This window comes from Tauraco erythrolophus, chromosome Z (genome assembly GCF_009769465.1).
Source record: "Tauraco erythrolophus isolate bTauEry1 chromosome Z, bTauEry1.pri, whole genome shotgun sequence".
Taxonomy (NCBI): Eukaryota; Metazoa; Chordata; class Aves; order Musophagiformes; family Musophagidae; genus Tauraco; species Tauraco erythrolophus.
Genome location: NC_141496.1, coordinates 26780705 through 26803531, shown reverse-complemented (window position 1 = coordinate 26803531; position 22827 = coordinate 26780705). Strand labels below are relative to the sequence as shown.

The following is a 22827-nucleotide window of genomic DNA, read 5'->3' as shown; positions in this document are numbered from 1 at the left end:
ATTACCCCAAGATTTACAAGACACTGCTTACTAGCCACTTAGAGGCAGCACTGAAATTAGCAAAAGGAAAAGGGAAGGCCCAAAGCATCCAGCACATCTGTTCGACAAACAGAAAGCTTCATCAGCTCTAGAAGCATTACTGAAGCTGGCTGCATCTGGCAGTAAGATTTCTCCTGCATTCTCACACTCTTCTTACAGACTGAAGGAAATATGTGTCACCTATACTCGCCATCATGCGTGTTTGGAGTCTCCCGTTTAAGGCAGTATGAAACAACTGCTTAGTCAAATTCATGGGAGAAAGGTGAAACACAGGCTGTTAGCAGAACGCAATCAAGGATCATGATGAGGAATATGCAAGTAGTTAGCTGTTGGTTTTTTTTTTTTAAACTTATTTTCAAGAAATACCTATTTCAGTCCATATTAAATTACACTTAGGAGTTTTAGAAGTTGAAAGAAACGGTCAATTTTATCCTCATGTTTCTTGCAAATACAATGTGTTCTTTGTAAGTAAGGCTTCAGAATCTGCTCACCAAAAAGCAGCACACACTACAGATTCAGAAGCTTTCATTTTTCTGTGAATACAACCAATATAAGTAACCGGACATAAAGGAAGAGGTTGTAGTAAGATGAAACGTATTCAGGATACAACAAATTAAAGGCTCAGTTTCTCTCTTAGAAGCCTGAGCATCAGAAAAACCTTCCATGTATCAACCCAAAATAAGATTTATCAAAGTCTACATATTTACTTAATGCTTATATTTTGAGATTCAATTCAAGCTGCTTCCTGGCTTTTTTTTAAACACAGCATGATAGTGAATGGCATTAAACACAACTGCATCAGGTTTCCGTCTAAAAGGAAATGGTTTGTGTGTCCTGTAAATCAAGCTTTGAAGTAAATCGTGTACAAACAGAAAAAAACAGCAGTTGCACCAATTTGGCTTTTAATTTAAGCATATGTTGTTTCCCGTTAAATGACCGGTTTAACTTAAATGTACCTTCACCTAAGAAAGCGCACAGATTTTGAGCAGGTTTACCTGTTTTTATCTTTTCTACTTCTAACCAAAAGAAGTATTGAAGTCATACGAATCCTATGAAGTAAAGGTAGCTCACCTTTCATTGAAGATCACAAGCATTCTAGAACAGTCTTAACCCAGAATCTTTATTTTAAATCCCTTTCAGAATATCCTCAATAGCCTTTAAAAGCAAGTACCAATAACACAAAAAAGAAGAGGGGACAAAAAGATACACAGATTACTCCCACAGGACAACATAATGGCAGGGAATTATTTAAGCTTTTTTTTTTAACAGTAAGAACATATGCTACTGCTATAAAATAACCAACTATTTACTTTGGGATGTACTATAGAAAGCAAACGTTAGCCAAGCAGACAATTTGGGGACTTCGTCTAATCAGTATTTACTAGCAAGAATTAGAGAGGGGCTACACTCCTTGTTACATATCATACCATCTACTTTCCAGCTCAAAAATTCATCATACTAGTCTCTAGGCTAGCTGCATGGACAACAGGGGAGCGAGAGGACTATATGAAGACATAGCCAGTTAAGGGTTTAATGAATACTACTTGAGTGTAAATAGGATTTCTTCCCCTCCATCTTTCTCTAGATGATAGCTTGTCAACTCAAACACTTCTGACCACTGGCTATTCTTCTCCACCTTAGGACCAGATTCTAATGATGGCCATGAGGTATACATCTTTAAAAATAATTTATTACTGCATGCAATGCAAGTGTGAATTGGTATTTCTGGTACTGGGATTATTCACTATATAGCTTTTAATACCATTAAGTGATCATGTAAGCATATGTAGGAGTAAGAGAGTAATATTCTGTGAGATACTCTCTACAATATTCTTGATATTAATTCAAAACTGCTCTGTTAAAGTTACAGAAGACAAAATAAAAAGAGACCTCAAAAATAACGTTTGCAGAACTCAACAATAGGCTTACACATTAAGGTTTAAGTTTCCCCTTAATCAGAACAGACTGCTGTTCAATTCTTATCAAAAGGCAGAAATCCGGTTTACACTACTCAATGGATTACAGCAGGTTTAGCAGGAGGAAATCCTGTTTCACTGTGAAGATCTACCTCTTGAAACTTTTAAATACACTCCTTTAAATGCTGTCATCAGCAGTCCCAACCTGCAGGAGACTCTTTACAAACAATTTATAGAACAGATTTAGGATTTAAGAACTAAAAATCTCAGAATCTGTTTATGAAAGTCATTCACTTCGCACAGGCAAACGCTATCACAGAAAAAGTTAAAGAAAAGGTAAAGGATTCTTAAAAGACTAAGAGTCCCCAGAGAGTTTTAGGACTTCTCTATGCTATGTAACAATATGGGCTACAGATTCTACTTGTCTTCATCCGCCCAATAGAACCTGTCACACTTGATCAGTACTGAGCTGAAGGCATTGATCAGAAAGGGCATCCTTCTGAAAAGTTCAGAACTATACTAGTTCAGTGCATTTTAAACATTACGAGCAGTTTTATACTCCGTAATCACTTTTACACCGGATCAAACCGGTGCTAATATACTTAAGAATAACGATCCCAAACGTAAGGAGGCTCTCCTCTTCACCTCCCTCCCGCTGAAACATTGCGGATGTAAAGGAAAACAAAAGAAAGGAAGTACATTCATCGTTGAGAGCGACTTGAGCAAGGGGGCTTTCTAAACAATGGGCCAGAATGGTGTAGCTTGAGGTGGTGCTCCATTTTGGTGAAACAGTAAAAAAGTAACTACACCCTACAATAGACTGTTGTCATATGCTCTTCATTAACACACTTTTCGAAAAAAAAAAAAAAAAATTGAGCGTTTAAAACATTACCCAAAAAGAGTACACCGCTCGAGCCTCTAGTTCAAACAACAGACGGTACCAACGTTTTGCCATAACCCACACTCCACTTGCCACACGTCATTTTCTTGAGTTTACGAACGCCCGTGGAAAAGTCAGCCAAGAGCCGACTGAAAACCGCAACGCTCCCGCCTCGCCGTTCGACAAAGTGCGCCGCAGTCGCCCAGAAAGCCGCGAGCTGCCGAAACTTTCTCCCCCAGGTCACGGCCACCCCTCACCATCTCCAAAGCACCGCGAACGGGCAGGGAGAACGAGCCCGCGCCGCCACCGCGGCTCCCGCCTCGCCGGCTCCCCGGGACGCGCCCGGCAGCGGGCTGCGCCGCCGGCGCGGCGGCGAACAACTCAGCGGCCGCCGCCGGCCGCCGCCTGCCCGCCGCTCGCGGTGCTTCCACGCCCGGACGCCGCCGCGCCCCTCCCGCCCACAGGTGCCCCCCGCCGCCGGGCCCGCCGGCACGCCTCTGCGCCTCGCGGCAGGTGAGGGCAACTTCCAAACCGAGGGGCGGCGGGCGCCGCCCCCTCGCCCCGCCCCGCCCCTACCTGCAGCCCCCGTCTCCGCAGGATGCCCGGCGCGTCCATGGCGCCGCTCCGCCGCCCTCACGCCGCGCGGCGCCTGGCCATGCCGGACTGCCCGGACCCCGCGCGCCGCTCCGCAGCCCCGCAGCGCCCGAGCGCTGACATCACGGCTGCGCCGATTGGCGCCGCCGCGGCACGTGACCGCGCGAGTTGTGCACCCCGGCAACTTCGGCGCGCGCCGGCGGGGCAGCCCCTCGCCCGCGGCGGGGGCGCGTGCGGGGCGCCCGCGGCGGAACCGAAACGCCCCGCCCCGGTCCCGCGCGCCGCGACGCCGCCCCCGGCCCTCGCCCGGCACCGCGCACCCTGCGGGGCCGAGGTGCCCCGGTCCCGCCTCGGCCGGCGCGGGGGCCGGGCCCGCCGGTCGCCCCGTGGCGCGGCCAGGTCCGGCCAGTCGCGGAAGAGGAAGGGAGGGAGCGCGCCGCCACCGCCGGGCTCGGCCCGCTCGGCGGCACCGCCAGGCTGCCGACCCCACTCACGGCGCTATTAGCACCGGATCAAACCACGCTGAAGTAAAAATTGCTTAAACGCGGTCATTAGGGGGAGCGTTAACCCACGGCACCAGGACGAGCGGTCAGGAAACAGCATTCCCATCATGTGTAATTTCACAGTCTGTTCCAGCTTGTTTACCTTGCTCCCTCTCATCTTCTTTCAGTTCGAGGCAGGCAAGAGATGAATAATAAGTTTTCCTTTAGTTGCAAAATGCGACAGTAATAACATCCTATTACCGGCACTTTATAAGAAACTGCCCCCGCAGGATTTCCCATTGGAAGCAGCTGAGAAACCACGGGGAGAGGGAGGACGGACTGCCTCGGGGGCGCAGGAGACCGCAGCCGCCAGGTCGGGCTGTGACCTTGGGCACATCGCCCGAGCGCCTCGCGCCAGCTCAGCTGACCGGGCTGAGGCAAGGAAAACTCTCCGTCAAACACCAGGTGGTGAATCTGAAAAGGTTACGTCTGGAAACACAGATTCTCAGCAGGAAAAAAAGTATTGGACTTAGCTAAGCTGCCGGTTAAACAAATCATTGATTTTTTCCAAAAGCTGCCATCACGCTATTAGCCACAGTACCGACTGATTAGGCTGTGTCATTAAAAACACCTTTCGAGATTTAAGAACCCAGTAACTGAGTAAAATTGATCGCATTTTATGTTCAAAACCCATCACTGCATACATCTGTAGATTTACAAGGGCAAGTCTTGTCAAACACTAAATATCAAGAAAAACAGCACAGTAAATATGCCTATGTATTTTCCAGCTAGGAATCCTCATCTGATCCTACTTAATAATATTGTCTAAAGACTATAAAATTTGAAGGCAAAGGATGCTTCCCTCTTTACAAAACCAAAGCATAAAAACTAACGCACGCTGGCGGAAACCGTAACCAAAAGTTGGACGCAAAGACAAGGAGTATTCCTACCGCAAACACAGAACTGCACCAATTCCATTTCAGCTTTTCTTTGCCTTATTACACTTACTACTTCAACAACTTAGTAAGTGCTTTATCTAGAGCTAACAGCCTGATTAGATGGCTTTAAGGAATTTTTCAATTTCAAAAGCCTAATTCTACAGAAGACATCACAACATGCTAACAGCAGAATATATCTATAGGAATATCCATGCTTTATTTACAAAATACAGGTCTACCTGCAGATAGTCAATTCTAATATATATATGCATATATATGTACTCTTTTTCCACCAAAAACAACACACCTCAAACCACTTCTAGAGAGCAGGAAGGAAGAGAAAGGTATGTTTCTTACTAAAGGATATAAATAGAAATAAAAATCAAGGTTAGCATTCCCCCATTAACAGTCTAAGATGAGGATTATGACAATCACACCATCAAATCTAGTATGAAAAAAATATTGATTTCCTGTCAGACTGCATCATTTTGAGAAGTGGTGCATGTACATTCCATAGTAGTAAAACCTGCTAGGGGCAAAAGCATTTAGAACAAAAAAATGAAGGATTGCTGAAAGGATAACACTGAGCAATAAAAGCTTATCTGAAAAACAGAGAAAGAAAAGGCTGCTGTATTTGCTTTCTCCCCCCCACCCCAGATGACTGAAATGCATTAACATTATTGGTTTACGCTTTTTATAATAAAAGAAAATTTCAGCACTCTTGCTAAGGCACATTTCTCTGGGACCTCCAACTAAAAAATTGACTGTTTTAAAAATAATCAGAGTTACACAGTGACATTAACTGGACTGGTTTCCCCTTCCCTGTCTCTCTGCGTCTCCAGCTCCAACATAAGGTCAATGGCTTAAACTTAGCCATTACCCATCTCAGTTCAGTTGGAGCTGTATTTCAGCTTAGAAAGAGAGGAGAAGCTCGTACTGACCAAAACTCCAGTTCCACAAGAGGCAGACAAGAAAATCAAACACATTGATAGATTTATAGATTCGTAGGCCAGAAGGGAGCATTATGACCATCAAGTCTGATCTCCTTTGTAACAAAGGCTACTCAACTCTCCTGAATTTGTTTATTTTTGAAGTACAACATCTCTTTAAATAGCATGTTCAACATGGTGAAAACTTTTTCACTTCACAGAATCAAACTGAAAAATTACCATATCCCTCACCTCTGTGAAACAAAGAGAAAACAGTTACATTGAGGATATACAGGTGTCTCCTTTGGGTTCCTCCCAGTACTCCTCTTTTTCCCATCTCCACTTCAGAATGTCATATTTTCTTTCTTCTTTGTTAACACTTTAAAACTTTCTCCCAGTCGTTCACATCCATGTGCCCTCACCTGCTCTCTTTGCTATGTTTCTGTTTCCAAAGAAGGCACAGACAAAGGGATCAATTTAAATGCTGCTGTTACGCTTCCCGTGAGGACAGCATAAAGGAATTTGAGGCAATAGCCAAAGATTGTCAAATTTCGAGGGTGAGAGGCAAAACCTTACCATTTGTCTCTCCCGACACACCACAGGTTTCAGCTGCAAGGGTGTTCCCATTTATATACCCAATATACATATTTGCACAAGTTTTATTTTAATCACCTCCCAATGCACAATTTATCAGCTCCTTTAAAAGTAAACAACACTGTAGTGTGGTTTGTTTTGTTCCAACAATCATTTTAGCGTATCTATCTATACATAACTGACTAATGTATATGTATGAATTAAACATTTTATACCATCTAGCTGAGAGGTCTAAGGCATAACAAATTTTATTAATTCATTACTTGAACAACAATAGCACAAAAAAGAGTCACACCACCAAGTAACATATTACTGACAGGCACAGATGCAAAAGGTCCACAACCTAACAAACCACCTTAAGTATCACAGAAGTTGTAATTGTGCACATGGACAATTTACAGAAATAATTATAAGCAGGCAAAGCAAAGATGTCACCTGCATGAAGAAACTTCCAACCACAGACAAGCAGGGTACAAGCTTTACTTTGTTTTGCAAGAAGCTACAGATCATTGGTACAGCTACCCAAGCAGTACTGGAAGGCAGGAGAACGAAACAAAGAGAAGGCTGCCTTATGGTGGAAGATGAGATTAGTCCCAAGCCGAAAAGTACAAAACTACCTTTCAATGAAAAGTGCATTCACTGCCAATTCTAGAATTGGCATTTTCCTAAGCTTATGCTGCAATTTATAAAGGTAAATCACAACGTACTGAAAGGCAGCAGAGGTTTGCAACTAACAAGGCAAGCATCAACTGAATTTTTCTCCCAACCTATTAATCTTCTTAGATATTACCAAAGGTGAATCTATCTGTTTAAAATAGCCTGCTGTCTTATTTTTGTCTGGAGGCTTTCATTACTTTTCAGCTTGTTATTTCAGTAGTATTAACTATCAAAACCACAGCAGACAAGATCACAGTATTGAAAAAGTTGTGTTTTAGAAAGCAAATCATGAAATATAAACATGTTCTTTGGAAGACTCTAACAATACTGTCCTTATAGAAATACGAAATAAAGCAAACTGCCTCACAGATTCCTTCTCATCACTAGCAGCAGAAAGGCAGACTTCAGTGGTACATGCACCACTAAATAGCATATGCATGCAGAACATGAAGAAGGAAATGTCTTGTCTTTTTTTGCCCCACCAGGGAAAGGCAAAAATTATTTTTAAGAAAGATGATAAATAACCTCAACATTTTCCTTGTACTCTGCCCTGTAAATCTATTTCTGTCAGGGCTGTTTTCTATACCTTAAATACTCTACAGCATCAAATCATCATCACTGAGTCCTTAAAATAATTATTTTCTTCCCATATGTGAAAAATCTAATGCTTAGAATAGATAACAAGCAATGCAGTAATTGCCTTACATTCTGATAACTTGCAATCAGAAAGAATAGGAACTGGTTTTCCCCAGCACTGGTAAAAAGGGAGCTTTTCATTGTATTTTTGTCCACTGATAAGCTATTCAAGTGACTGTAAGTAGAAAAATTAAAATATTTTAAGTGCCATATTTTCAGAAGTCCAGGTAAATGGACACACTATAACTAGAAATATTTATTTTCACAAGTACGAGAACGGAAAAATATGGAAATGTTTAACACTAATTCCTATGCAGCCTTTCTCTAAGCACATTAGAGAAGGGAAACAAGTAGAGCATACCAGAGTGTGCCCTGCTGGGTGTTGTAGTTATAATGGCTTTGAAACAAACTCATGCAAATACTATTTTTGCATGTGCGAAAATGGCAAACAGGAACAGGGCAAGTTAACTTGCCAGACCCACATATGTGCACGCCGCACGCACACACGCAAAAATTACTGCATCGAACCCGACCTAACGTCTGCAACCAAGTTTAAGGATCTTCATCCATATCTTTTCCATATATTGTTGTCTTCACATCACTGCAATTACTACTACTATCACCACAATTACTATTTTATTGTTCTGATCATTCAAGTTCATAGAATCATAGAAGGGTTTGAGTTGGAAGGGACCTTAAAGATCATCTAGTTCCAACCCCTCTGCTGTGGGCAGTGACATCTTCCACTAGATTGGGTTGCTCAAAGCCTCATTCAGCTTGGCCTTGAACATTTCCAGGGATGAGGCATCCACCAGTTCTCTGGGCAACCTGTTCCAGTGCCTACCACCCTTATAGTGAAGAATTTCTTCCTTAGATCTAAGCTAAATCTACTCTCTTTCAGTTCAAAGCCATTACCCCTGTCCTATCACTACATGCCCTTTTAAAAACTAGTTTCCAGTTTCTGTAGGTCTCCTGCCAGCAGAATTGTGGCGACACTTGATGCTGGATAAGTCTAATACACAATTAATAGAAAAGAAGATATAGGAGACAGCTTTTGAAAGAATTTATTACTGAAGTACAGCACTGAAGAAAGGTGGGAGAAAAATGTGGTTCTTTCTTCACCCTCCCCCCCAATAAAAAAAAAACCAAAACAAACACACACAAAAACAGACCAATAAACCAACCACCTGACAGCATTGAAGAGGACACCAAATCAAAGTAAACAAATATATATTCCTTGTCACGTGTATCCTACCAACTCCCAGGTAGCAACTATCTTACTACACCACCAAAACAGCCAAACAATTGCCAACACAGTTTTTTGCTGGTTTACTTTTGCCAAACAGCAGCTATCAGCTGAGCTGCTTTACTGGGTATTAAGAGTTACTGTCCCAGAAGGCTCAGTTGCAGTTTACGTAACAGAACTACTGTTTCTCTCCGCAACACTACACACTCCTAGTTTATTCTTGTTTCTAATTTCAGAGCTTTCATACCTTTTAAGACAACTTTGGATCCTACAATGAAAAAGCTTAAATAAATATATCTGAGTTACAAAAATCATCTTCTTAAACATTTACTTTGCATACATTTCCTCCCTTTTTCAACTTTCTCAGTGCAACAAGCTTAACCTAATCAGGCAAAGTACGAGCATGTTGAAAAAGTTGCAAACGAAAACTGCGCAAGGCTAGCTACAGAATTTAACAAAAGGAAAACAAACATCAGAGTATGAACTATACTGGCATATGGCAAAAAGGTCTTTTATTTTAAAACTGAAATCCCAAGGCTGCCTCAAGTTCAAATCTACCTAGAGCCTTCAAGTTCAATGAGCTTGTCTCCTTAGCGAAAGACTTTTAATCTGATCTCAAGAGTGAAGCACAAACATCCTAGCTGATTCTTCACACAGTTCATACAACGCATAGCAATGATGGACCATTCAAAATACAGTGTTCCTGTCTCACCACAAATGCAAAGGCTCACATAAAAGTAGCAGATTCCTGATATCCAAGCTTCAGCAGCCAAATGGTTCATCTTCCTCACTGCACACAGGAGTAACTAAAAGCTTTTTTTTTTTTAGCACCACTACTTGGTGCTGCAAGTAGTGGTTTAGACTGAAGCTCCAAGAAGTACATTCAGCGGTGTTCATTATAACTTGCTCACCATCCAAAGAAATAGCATCTCTTTCTCCTTTCAGTCTAAAGGCAAACATCAAGTTTAAACAAAACAGAACACACATGGACGTACAGAAACTATCTCAAATTAAAAAAGTCTGTCACATGTATGTTCTTGATTACAAATGAGATTTATTTCATCCATGCAACCACGGAGACTTGCAAACCCAGAAGAATATCAAGTCTTCAAGGAATGATACTTCCGAGCTGACTCTCTAAAGCCTTTCAGAGCCTATGGCAGTGTAGCTTCCTATCCACTATGAATGAAACATGAATCAAATTCTGGCAACATCTTTGACCGTCTCCCAGAGGTCGATCCCACTTTGATTATTTCTTCTCAAGACGCAGCATAGGTCTCAAAGTTTTCAAACACAAAAATTGTAGATTGAAGCCTTTCAAAATTACTTTTAAGGATAGAGCATGAACTGTCAAGGGAAGAAGACACTACGATCCCACAAAAGAGCCCAAGATTTCCTTTCTGAACGGAAGAAACTGACCCACCTTCACCTGTCACATCAAAATAAGCATATTCTGCACATGAATAAGAAATCATAACACAGAGATCACAATTGGGTTCTGTAACATTCTGAAAATATTTTCAGCTCCTAAAAGAATTTACCCACAATGTTTTACATTGAATTTCAAACATTCTATATAGAGACACTCTGTTTTAGTCTATTACACACACAAAAAAAAACCTGTAAAAACAACTATATCACCTGAAACTTTTCAACCTTTCTGTACATATGTATCCACACCAGACCTTTCATACTGTCACTCCACAATGCTGTGGAACAAAGGGATTTGATTAGAAAACACAACAGATTGAAGATCATCATCAAGTAAAGTTACAGAAGCATGGAAGCCTTCAAGTTCTGAAAGCTCTGTTGCTCTCTAAGTGTCATGGAAATCAGCTACAGCATTGGAAGTGAGACATTTCACCAAAATTAGCAGCCAAAATGTACAGGCCCACACTTAACACTGTCACTGAGATACAGGCAGCTTTAATCCACTCGAAGAAGCAGATAACTTTCTAGTCTGTGTATACAGACTAGTGGGCAGAACAGGCTTTACAATATATACAGCAAGAATTTCCTCTTATACAGACACAGGAAAGTTTGTAATTTCAATATTGACAGGAAAGCATATTTAAGATATTCAATCAGTGAGGGAATATAGGCCAGCTTTATCACAAGCTATCTGAACAGGGTAACGAAAAATCCTCCACTTGGATCTCATTTACCCATAGAAGCTATACAGGGGTATCATATGAACTTGCACATTACTTTAGGAAACAGGGAAAGCAATTCTCCCATTTTAGAGTGTTAGGAGCTAAAGGTGCCTTGTTTAAAATTGAGATATAAAGACAATTCATTAATAATTATTAACATATATTGCAATTCTGAGAAACTATTTCATTCAACAGAATCAAGAAACATCCATTACATTGTCATTAAATACTAATAAAGCATAGTAACTCATATACAATTTTAGACACTGTAAACAATACACATTTTAATATTCAAAGTTTAAAAGTTGCAGTATTTCATCCACATAGCCATTTATGCCCCCTTTAAGGGCTTAGAAAAAGTAAGGAATAAATGCTCCACGTGAAACTAACAGCTCTCTTTCAGGGCTCAACATGATAACCGGTAGCCCTCAGGAAAAGAAAATAGACATGCTTCACCAGCCAAATGCTTTCAAGGCACTGCTTCTTATGAGTCCCCAGCTACAGCACTGAGGCAGCATTACTGGCCTGGCAACAAAATTGTGAGCTCTTGGGAGTATCCTCCTGTATCCCCCTTCAGTATCACAATCCTACTCCTGCACACAGAGCAAAGCACATTGCTCCTTTTACGTCTCTTGTATTTCAGAAGGAAAGACTTTTGCACAATATGTATTGCATGGATTGATGGGAGTGCTATTCAATTTGTGTTGCCCTTCACCACGTTACACAAAAACACATTCAGACAAGTCAGGCTAGTTTGCTGTGTGTCCAAGAGAGCACTCCAGATACTAGGTCCAGCAACGCGTTAAGAGAACTTTTACTATTCTTCTGAGCCACTGTATATTACTCAGAACACACGTCATGAGCACGGAGAAGTTCAAGATACCTTAGTTGGAAAAACTTCAATTCTCTTCTTCTGGAGCTGACAAATCTACAGAAGAGGCAAGCCACAGGTCAGTGTAAGGGTGCAACAATTTCTTAAGCATAAAGAAGTACCATTGACTGTGGTTGTTTCTTAAAAAAAGAAAATACTCTTGGTTTTCTGATTACATCTGAACCTTCTTGAAAATAAATTGCTTTTTCAAACTAAAGCACATATACCTTGCCAACAGTCTAAATTACACGTGTAAGAGCAGCCATGAGAAAAGGACGTACATTCCATGGACAATGTAGGTACACACTGGGTTTTCATGCCACCTGCCGGACAAAGTCCGACTTGCACCAACCTATTTCTGGTTTAGCCAAAGGCTGAGAAAGGTAATAAACCAGCCATGAAAGGCATCAGAAGCAAAATAACCGTCGCAGAAGCAAACTGATTTCTTAAATAAGGAATGCCGAACAACAAGCACACAGGAGTTATGTCATTTTAAATCTGAAATTTTGCAGTTCCACATATCTAGCTATATTTTCAGAGAACAAACAAAAAGAATTCTCCGAGTTCAGGCATTTTCTAACAATCAGCTCAACAGAATATTTTGCATTCTGTATATGAAAAAGGAAGAAAAATCTTTAAAAAAAAATCTCATGGTAAAACAATAGCCATTACATTCTGAATACTATCTCTCAGATACTTTGCACTTTGGTTCTTATGTGAAAACAGCAATAAGAAAGCTGCATTCCAATCACAATTGTTAAACTTTGGAAGGGCTTAAATTCTTCTTTTATTCTTAAATCACTGTGAGCAATGATGTATCTAGTATCCTTTGTTTTGATGCCCCATTTTCCTTTTTAGAAGCATTTAATCTCAACACTTGGAATAATGCAATATTTTCTCAATGAGATAGCATATTAATGTACTTTCCCTTAAAGATCTGTAATTCTTCTTCATGTGTTTTGGCTGTTCCTTCCACTGTAAGATTCAACACTTCCCAGTGTATGGTCGCTCTTCTTCCTCAGAGCGCCCTGCTTCCTTAGAGAGCAGGAGTTAAGCTTCTCAACACTCCAATTAATTCAGAAGGCAGTTCACCTTGCCTAAGACTTGACTCTCCATGGACCTGACATCCATTACAAACCAGACAAACTCCAAAGTTTTGAATAAAAGGGAATGCTCTTCTACTGATCCCTATTTTTTTTTATTTGTCCCATATTTGATAAGAAGAATAGCTATAAACAAGCATACAAAAAAAAAATTTATTCACAGTTACAGGTTTCTGGAAAGACAGCATCATGCTAGGGAAGTTTGTTCAGGATATTCTTCTACTGGCTGAATTAGTTGTAGGTTAGTCTTTTTAATTAACTTGAGCTCACTCTCTTTCCCACCTTATTTACAGAAGGCGATCTCATAATTCAACTTTGTTTCTTACTACCATCATCCTTTTTCAAATGGGTAACCTAATACAGAAAATTAAGAATCTGTCATCAGCCAAGTGTATATTACTATCAAATTATTCTGTGCATTACAAAGCCAATCATTTCTGAATTTAACTGATCACATACTGAGTATCTTCCACTGCACCACATAATTGCAGATATTCAGCGATGATCAAGAGGTTAAATGTATTCATGAGAGAGTAGCAGTTAACCCATCTCCTGCTGATTATTACATCTTTTACTCAAGTGACACTAGGTCAGACTTGAGCACTTATTCTAGGTTTCTTAATCTCCACAACACGACTAAAGAAAATTCTTAATAGATGCAATGATCTTACCATACTATTACTTTACTAAAAATATTATGGAACTGGATATAGACATATGCACCACAATAGGGCATATTGTGATGAAAGCAAAAAGCACGTAGAATGTTTTCTGGCTTTACTGAGATGAAAACAATAGTTGATGCTAAAAATCTTCAGTCCACTGTGACAGTGTACAGAAGAGTGGAATAAACATAGTGATGGCGTCTCACTAGTTAAGTCAAATCAATTTAAATCGCCGTTGTGTCAGCCCAAGGGAGGGCTTGCAGGAATATTAACAGGTAATGTTAGGTAAAAAATACCTACGTCCACATTCCCACTTGCTTCCATGGGACAGAAGCGCAATTTACAGTAAGACATCTGATTCCACATGAATGTACAAGAAAGTCTGACGAAAACTCAGCAGTACAAATACCCAGCAGCATGTGGCAAGGCCAAAATGTTGCAGTCAACCCACTTAAAGTTTTAAGTCAGTAAAATTGCATCTGCTTTTAAACCTAGAAATCTAAGAGATGAGAGGCAGCAGTGGACCAACGCAGAAGTAGGCTCTGCAGTATGTTCTCAAATTGAAAAATGCCTACAGAAAAATCCTTGCTATACACCTTTCCTTGTTTGGAACTAAGGAAAAAAAAAATAAATCTAAGACAAGGAACTTCCATTCCCACCAGAGAGATCTGGATAAACTACACTTCCCCTCTCTGCTCCAATGCCTGTAAGTCAGCAGTGTCATTGAACTCAGTTCGAGTCTGTTTGTTTTAAGAGTTATAGCCCTCATCAGAGCCATGGGAGTACTTTGGCTTGAAGGATGAGAGTTATTGTTCCTACAATGTCTGCTTCCATCCTCTGCTACATTACAATCACTTTGCAAGTGCCATAGGCATGAGAACATGTTGACAAGCAGAAAGGGGAAAAAAAAAGTTATTTCATCAATTTAAAAACGTGCCCTATCTAGCTATCCTTTAACATAAGGATACTGTCCCACAGCAAAAAATTGAGCAGAAAGGAATACCCTCACCAGCTTCCAAGCAAAGTCCACCATTTTACGTCAAACTTCACTAGGAAGTTTGAAGAGTTTCAGTATTTACATTTCTGTTAACTGAAACCACCACAGCAGAAATCTACAGTGATAATTACTCTCAAGTGGCATCAGGAAAAAAAATTATACAAGGCTCAAGATTAAGTTTCTTGACAATATATTATATTAAAATTCAGCTCAGTGGAGCAGTATCTTATCCTCTACAGTATTTTTTTTTAATTAATCATCTCATCCTAATTATGCACAGGTACCAAATTCCTAAGACTGCTAAGAACAGTCAGAGAGGTTGTGATTGCCCCAAAACAACTCCAAATAACGCCCTAACCTACTGTTACCCACCTTGGCAACACTGGGAACACTCACTTTGAGGTTATCAACACCTCTTACTATGCCTTCAGATTCTGAACGCAAATAGACGAAGTGTGGGCAATGATTTTCCTATACTAATAATGGCACTCCCCCATGCCTACTTTATCTCATTTATTTTAAAGTTAGAGCTGTGAGTGACATTAGTTTAAAATTTTACCACATTATTTCCAAGAGCGGAAATCAGATCATCAACAGCAGATCCGTACATCAGCACACAGTTGTCAAGCAAAGAATAACCTCCTTGCAACTTGTTATTAAATGGTTTGAATTAATATGTTAACTGACTAGACAACGAAATCACAGTAGTCAGTTTTATTCTGCTTTTTGTGATGGGGACCAGAACACAGTATAATAGCTAAATATTCCTAAATGCATTTCTGTGCTATTCATTTTCCGGTCTCGTCTCTTCCTGCTCTCTGTCTCCTTTTACTCTATTTATCCTTCTCCCATTTCCACCCCTATAAATCTCTTAAGGGGTTGCAGAATCTTTTGATCCAAGGCCAGAAAAGTCCATTGCTATATTCCTGAGTTTTATTCCTTGTTAATCACAGATTATAACATTTTATTCAGTTATCCTCTAAGCAAAGTCCAACAACAAGCTGAGAAAACTTGTATCCCCAGAAAGGCATCTGAACTTCAAACACTGTAAATGATTACACATCAATTTCTTCCTGTTGTGTAGTTCATTGCCATAACGCCATTACTCTCTTGTTTCTCATGTGGCTAATTTTACAAGCCTGAAAGTTCATGGCCTCCCTTCTGTAGCGTTTTCCACTTTTTCCATTTTAAGAGATACTGGCAATACAATTCCAGATGACATTTTAAGATAACCATCACTAACAGCACACACAGAGAACTCAAATATCACAGCAGACAAGCAAAATAAGCCCTTATTCAGAGCCACTACTAACACAGTCAGAAGCTTCAGTTCTAGGGGTGAAGGACTATGTTTAACCCAGCTTACTGGTCTCGACTGTGCGGGTCCTGCAGACCAAATTAAAATCCAAAAGAAGGTGGCACGCTCAGCTGACAACACAGGCTAAGGAAGATAATTTTAACAGCTCTAGTTTCTTCATTATCTAGAACTACAAACCGGTCCTAATGAGCCTTTTCACTTTTTGAGGAAAGCCTCTCATGAGGAAGGAAGATCGTTATATGGAATACCTGGAAAATAGAAGTGTGGTGTTTGTGTGCAAAATAGGGATGTATTTCTAGCTGCTACACACATTTGATCTCTACTGGTTTTGTATCATTGATAGGATAACAGAAGAGGATTATACCTACATTCATCTCTAATAAACCACGCAAAGTAGAGAAATGTCTCCTTTCAGTTCTGGAATATGCTCAAATACATCCTGTCAGCCAGAAGCTAACTGAGGCTGATGGGAGGAGACCTGCTTCACCACAAAGTGAGTATGTTTGGAAGGTATGTTAGATATGCGTAACCTAGGTCAGTCTTCTATGAGAGATTATTCTACCTACTTTCCCCATTATTCTTTAACTAATGATACTCTACAGCATGAGATGTGTTCTCAATTCTGAGAAACTGAAAGCTCCCTATGAGAGGAGAGTTAACCCTGGCCATCACTACTGCTGTATTTCATCCATCAAGAACGAGCAAGAAAAGCGTCAGAATTCATTAGTTCTAATCAGACAATTTAGGAAAGGAATCAAACATCCAGAACTCTGTCAAGCAACTGAATATACAAATGTGTTTTAAACCCAAATGTGCAGTGACTATTAAAAAAAATAATAATAATTAGACAAATACAGATATATTTGTGAAACAGCATGCCCAGTCATCAACTTCTTGCATCCGCTTATCAGAAAGTATTAACAGTTTCATGGCTACGGACCAGGTTTACTCCAGCCTTTTGCTGTGTACAAATATTGAGTACAAAGGAGTGCTTATGAAGATGGATGTTCATTACCCTCTCTCTACTACTAAATTAGAACTAACTACTGAATTAGAACTGCAATTAAGAATTTGTTAGAAGGCAAATACAGAGAAATACGGATGCAAATACATATTCACGAGTAAGAAGTTACTGAAATAAAATACACAAGGGAGAACAATTCTCCACTCTTAAAAGCGAGAAGCAATTGAAGCATGGAAAACCTGCTACTATTTACTTGCCAATTTTAGCATTTCATAGGAATAAATACTTTTCATTTTAAAAAGATTCTCAGTGATTAGTCTTAGTTGTGGAGCTGGTTTTAAGTCAAACAAGAATATGGTACTCAAATCTTAGCATTCAAATGGCTTAGCATTCAAGTAAACTTCCTCTGTTCAGACTCAGTATTTCTGAAATCTAGCTATTTGGGGGAGATTTGAGAGACAGACCCAAGATTAACTACTTAGGCAATTTTTATTATTATCTTCATGTTTCTCACAAGCGCCATCCTTGTACATCCTCATTAACTTGCAGAGTATTAAATAGCTGCGTACAGACACAACTAACAATCTTAGGCATTGAAGACCTGGATTGCTGGACAAAAAGAGCTAAAATTTAAAGCAACCCAAGTTTCAGATAAAAGTTCCTCTTGCTCTCTAATAAGTTTATTTAAAAATAAATTCAGCTACGCCTGATATTCATCAGATAAAACTGAATACGACAAGTAATGATTTGAAAAATTCCCTACAATTCTAAAATAAAACATATAAATAAAGGCCTTTTTTTTTTTAATTATGTGGTTTGCCCAAACACAATTGATACTGTCATTTGCTTATCTAACCAATTAGTGTTTTTAAAGAATGGATTTTATTTGTTTGCAATCATTTATTATCTAAAGTGTAATTTTGCAGCTTCTCAGGCAACAAATGGCTGTCTTGCATCTGGGGAATAAAACACACAAAAGGGTGTTGCTGTGCTGTTTGAATACATGCAATTACTGGTAGTTACATTCTAATTAGCATAATTAGTTTTGAAACAGTTCTCATAATAACTGTCAACATTACGTCAATTTAGCTGAAGTTAATGGCATATTTAACAAAGACACACTTACTCATTTTCAGTATTATGCTATTTAAAAGAAAGGAGGAGGCAAAACCCTTTCTGAAGAAGTAAAACTGCTTTTCATAGGCACTGAACATTTCTTATTTTGTTTCCTTTCAGCAATCCATCTTATAAAACAGCACTTTATATAATTACCACCCTCCGGCTTCCGTAAAACCATTCTTACAAATTAACACTGATGAAGTGGCAATAAAAAGCAACTATATGAAAGTACAGATGCTTACATATTCAGTGTTCTGTTGTTTTGAGGAAAGCAACAATATTTAGGCAGCTGAGGGGGAGGAAGTTGGAAAAAAAAGCTGAGAGGTACATCTTGGAAAAAAAAAACAGGTAAATAGTATGCTAAAAAGCAGCAAATGTTTCTAGTCATATCTGGACAAAACATCCCTTCACTGCTTACTAGGAGACAGCATAAGCCATTCATAAAGGCCAGTTTTCCTTTTTACTGACTTTTCCAATGTACATGTTTCATTAGAATATCTTGTTTATAGTGTATACATGGATATTCCAAAGAGCAAGTTACTCTTCAGTAGTCATGCAGCATGCTGTCTTAAAAAGCTCTCTGGACTGTGAGAAGTCTTTGTTGTGTTGTTTGGTTTTTTTTTAATTTAGATAAAACAGATAAACAAAATTAAAGACTTTGTGCTCCTTAAACCAAAAAAAAACCCCAAAACAGAACAGGAGTTTGGTATTAATCCTTGGTGAAGACAAAGCAAATCTACAGAAGTTTTACGTAACTGATTTGGACAAATTCTTTTCCTTTCATCTATGCATTTATCATCATGTGTCGCAAAGGCACCTTAAGTTCAGATTTCTACTGGGTTTATGTATGCAGCTATCCAGAAAACGTTAAAATCAGGAACTTCATCCAATCCATGCCACTCAGAGACAAAATATCTTTCTGCCTATAAAATGTTAAGTAATTGCTCAGGCAGTTTGAGAATCATCATAATTTTAAGTACACCAGCTTATTACAATGAAATATTAAGAAAAATGGCTTTATTTCAGTTTATTTTGAACTCTTTTCCAAAAATTCCGCTAGCAGTAATAAAAACGGACAAGTTAAAACAATAAGTAGTAACGGTATTTGTAAACACTTGTCAAGTGGCAGGAGGGCTGGGAGAGAATAGCAGAATTGCTCCCGAACTTTGGACACTGAATGAGGCAGCAACTCTAAGTTAATTCCCAAATCACTTCAGTAGAAAAGAAGCACTTTCAAGGGCCAATTCATCCCACTCTGAAACGGATGCCTGAAATCAGGCAAGGTGACTGACGGCCTATAGGTCCAGGAGAGTCAGATAAGCCAGCTCTACCACAGTTTCCCTATACTCCGGCAAAACTCGGCCCTGAGACACCACTCTGAATTGCCTTCCAGGAGCAGTATTATTCTCCAATGAGCACAGAGAGGAAAGAGACTGACCAGATTGTTTGACCCGTGAGAACATCCTAAAGCCTAAGTGCCCCACACTTCAGCTTCACCTTTCTGTTTAGTGTCGAAGACATTCTGCATCATCTTCCTAATGTTTCTAAACCCGTGTTAATACTCTCTCTGGACTGCCCTTGTCTGCATGACCACCACAGAGCATCTTTCACAGATGGTTCAACACGCTCCTGCCAGAAGTAGAAGAGTAATAACGAGACTATCACTTAGCTACCTCTGAATTAAGAGCCCGCAGCAAATCCAATACACCACCCATTCATCTGAAAACCAGCCATCCTCATACACATTTTTTAACCCACTTATATGGTTCTATATAGAAACTATATTTTTAATTTATAGTCCAGCTGCCCATATTACAGGAGTGAATCATGCATAGCTATTGAACTCAATCTAAAGCAACACCTGCAGCCCATTTTTAATCAATGCTTCGTAACTAAAAAAAACCTGTGATTTCCCACAGACAGGATCTACATCTCTGACACAGTAAGTAATCTAGAGAAGTTTTTACAAATTATTGACAGAAAAAGGTACAAGTCTTTTGTACTGCGTTTGCAATTCCACTAAACACTAGTTTTAGTCTTTGAGCTCCTTGCTTGTCATTCTTGTCTATACTGGCAGTCAAGTCCACATCAGCTGGGTATCCACCCCAGCGAGAAGGATCAGTCCTAGCAGAGGAACTAATAATGGGCTAATAATTTCAGATGAGTGAGACATTGCATATAAAATCCTTTCTTCTCGAATTGCGAACAGCTACATGGAAATTCTTCACACAAATCTCTTCTACATAAGGTCAAATACTCTCCTAAATATAATTAAAAGCTTCCATTATTAGAACATAACGATAGACCTCCAGAATTCAACACAGAACCAAGACCAAAAAAAAAGAAGAGGGGGAGGGGAAGGAGTGATCCCTGACTTTTGACCCCTTTTCAGCAAAGGACAGAATCTTTCAGAAGCGTGACAGCAAAGTATTTCTCAAAGGAGACTTGAGACAAGTTCTGTCTAAGTGACAATGTAACATTAACTTCCTAGGAGGCAAGTGTGATCGGCAGTTCCAGATAAGAAATAAATACTTCTGAGGAACCTGCATCTCCACCCCCTGCACAATCTGCTCGGATCTGCCTAGAAGGCTCTTGCCTGCTTTTGCACCAGCATGAAAGAAGTTGCAGTCAGGCACAGATAAAAGATGTGGAGAGACAGGAAGGAAGAAGTCTGTGGCAGACAAATATGCCATAAAACTCAATAGGTGACGAGTGAAAGGCCCTTAAGGAAGCATGGCTCACTGAATTTTTCATTAGTCTGTTGTTTTATGACCATTTAAAATACTTTTTGTCAAAATGCTGCTGAATCTTCCTCTTCCTATAGTTTAGGCATTACACGAAAACAAAAGGACAAGGTTGCTAGTAGCATAACACCTATAGTTCATGCAGACAATCAAATAGCAAGACAACACTTTTTAAATTTAGTTAATTTAGATCATTAGAAGAAATTATTTTCAATTACCAACTACAGAAAAGAAGGAAAAAAATGTACAGTTTTGACGTAATTTAAATTGATTTCTGACCATTCATCTACTTTCCTTTTCATTTCAACTCCATATAATCCAAATAGTTCCTTCACAACGAACTACTCCTAACAAGCTAGAAAACAAAAATACAGAGGTTGATACTTAGTTCCCTGGAAAATATTAGGGCTTAAAGCATAGAATTTCCAATCGAAAAAACTGTTTGTAGTAAGTGTGGAGTCCTATACACCACATCTGCTGCAAAGAGCCACAAACAATTCACATCACTAAGCAGAAACCATGGTTACGTTTGTAAGTGCAAACTGTTTCAGACAGATTCATGGAGAAACTAGCCATCTATACACCAATATGATATGAAAAACTGGCATTGTGGTATCTGTTTCACCATTGTCTGATCATAGCTTTAACCTGAACATTGTGTAAAACAAAAAGCAAGTTTCGCCTAGGAAGTAGACACAGATCAGTAAAGTTTTAATAACCAGCCAAAAGGCTGAAGGAGGTGGGGGGTGGACACCTTCTTCCTTTTTTATACAAGAAATAGATTCATTAAAGTAATTATTTGAAGAAAAGTATAGGCTAGCTTACAGAGTCCTGCATTAAATTTCAACACTTCTTAATAGAGAAGCACAAAACAGCATAATTGATGCTTAAAAACAAAAAGCTGAAAGCTCAAGCATGAGGCACCTCTTCCCCCTTCTCTTCCCTTATCGTTTTATCCAAAAGACTTTATTAAGCTCATGCCACATACACCCATGTTCTGCTGAGGACAGTCCTGCAGAAAGTGGAAACAAATGAAAGAATGCTCAGAAAAAAAGACAGTTACCTTCTATTGCTATCCTAAAAAGCACGTCTGTCTTTTTTTAGGAAAGAAACCATTTAAATGCAAACAGGTATATTAATGCAACATTCAGCTCAGACTTTACACAAAATCCAGTAACCCAGTTCAGAGTTACTGCTACCATAAATGTTATTCAGCTGCACACAACATATTAAGTAATCTTTTATGCAGAAATGCATTAGGAACTTTTAAAATGCAACTTAAGAAGAAGAGGTTGATCTGGAAATAAACTCCAGTTTGATCTCGATCCTCATAACCCCATCAACAGATACAGATTTTTTTGGACACTCCTAGCTTTGAAAAAAGTTACTCACCAAGCCAGCAGTAAGTGAAGGTGCTGACTGCCCAAGAGCTTGGTAGCGCATGCGAACAAGATTAGAGGTTTCTGCAGGCTGCCACAGCTGCTGTCCAGTTGCATTGGGAAGTAGGTACTTGCCTGTCAAGAAAGAAGAGTGTGTTAAAATATTAGACGTTGTAGAGAAGACAATGCGATGGACAGATTTTAATACAAGATAACGCTCTTACCATGCTAAAATCTTTGTTCTTTTACTACAGACCTGACCAGAGAGAATTCCATTAAAACAGAATTCCTTCTATTCGCTTGTTAGCCCTTTGTACTGTTAGCCCTTTCACAATCTACACTTCTCAGGCAAATTCATTTTCTCAATAGTCTCACAACTGTTCCTTTTTCCGACCTAGAAACAAGTTAATACAACAACAGATGCAAACATCCAGAATGGTGAGTCTGAACCAGAGAAGTCTAAATTCTGAAGACAAACCAAATATTAAACTAAAAATTAAACCAAAAATATGCCACCATCTACTTCTTGAAGAAAATAAGGTTCTGAGGTACCAAGTGAGGTTTATCGGAATAAGGCACTGTTGTGGTTTAGCCTGGCTGGCT

At 39.5% G+C, this 22827-nt stretch overlaps 1 protein-coding gene across 3 annotated transcripts in view; it reads right to left on the bottom strand.

The window, feature by feature from the left end:
* The window catches only part of MAST4 (microtubule associated serine/threonine kinase family member 4), a 297039-nt gene that overhangs the window by 195647 nt on the left and 78565 nt on the right, over window positions 1-22827 (bottom strand). For all 3 annotated transcript variants that reach the window (XM_086629716.1, XM_086629714.1, XM_086629715.1), the window contains exon 3: window positions 22238-22359. In XM_086629716.1, coding sequence (XP_086485842.1) covers window positions 22238-22359 — 122 coding nt within the window. The remainder of the gene's footprint in view (window positions 1-22237; window positions 22360-22827) is intronic.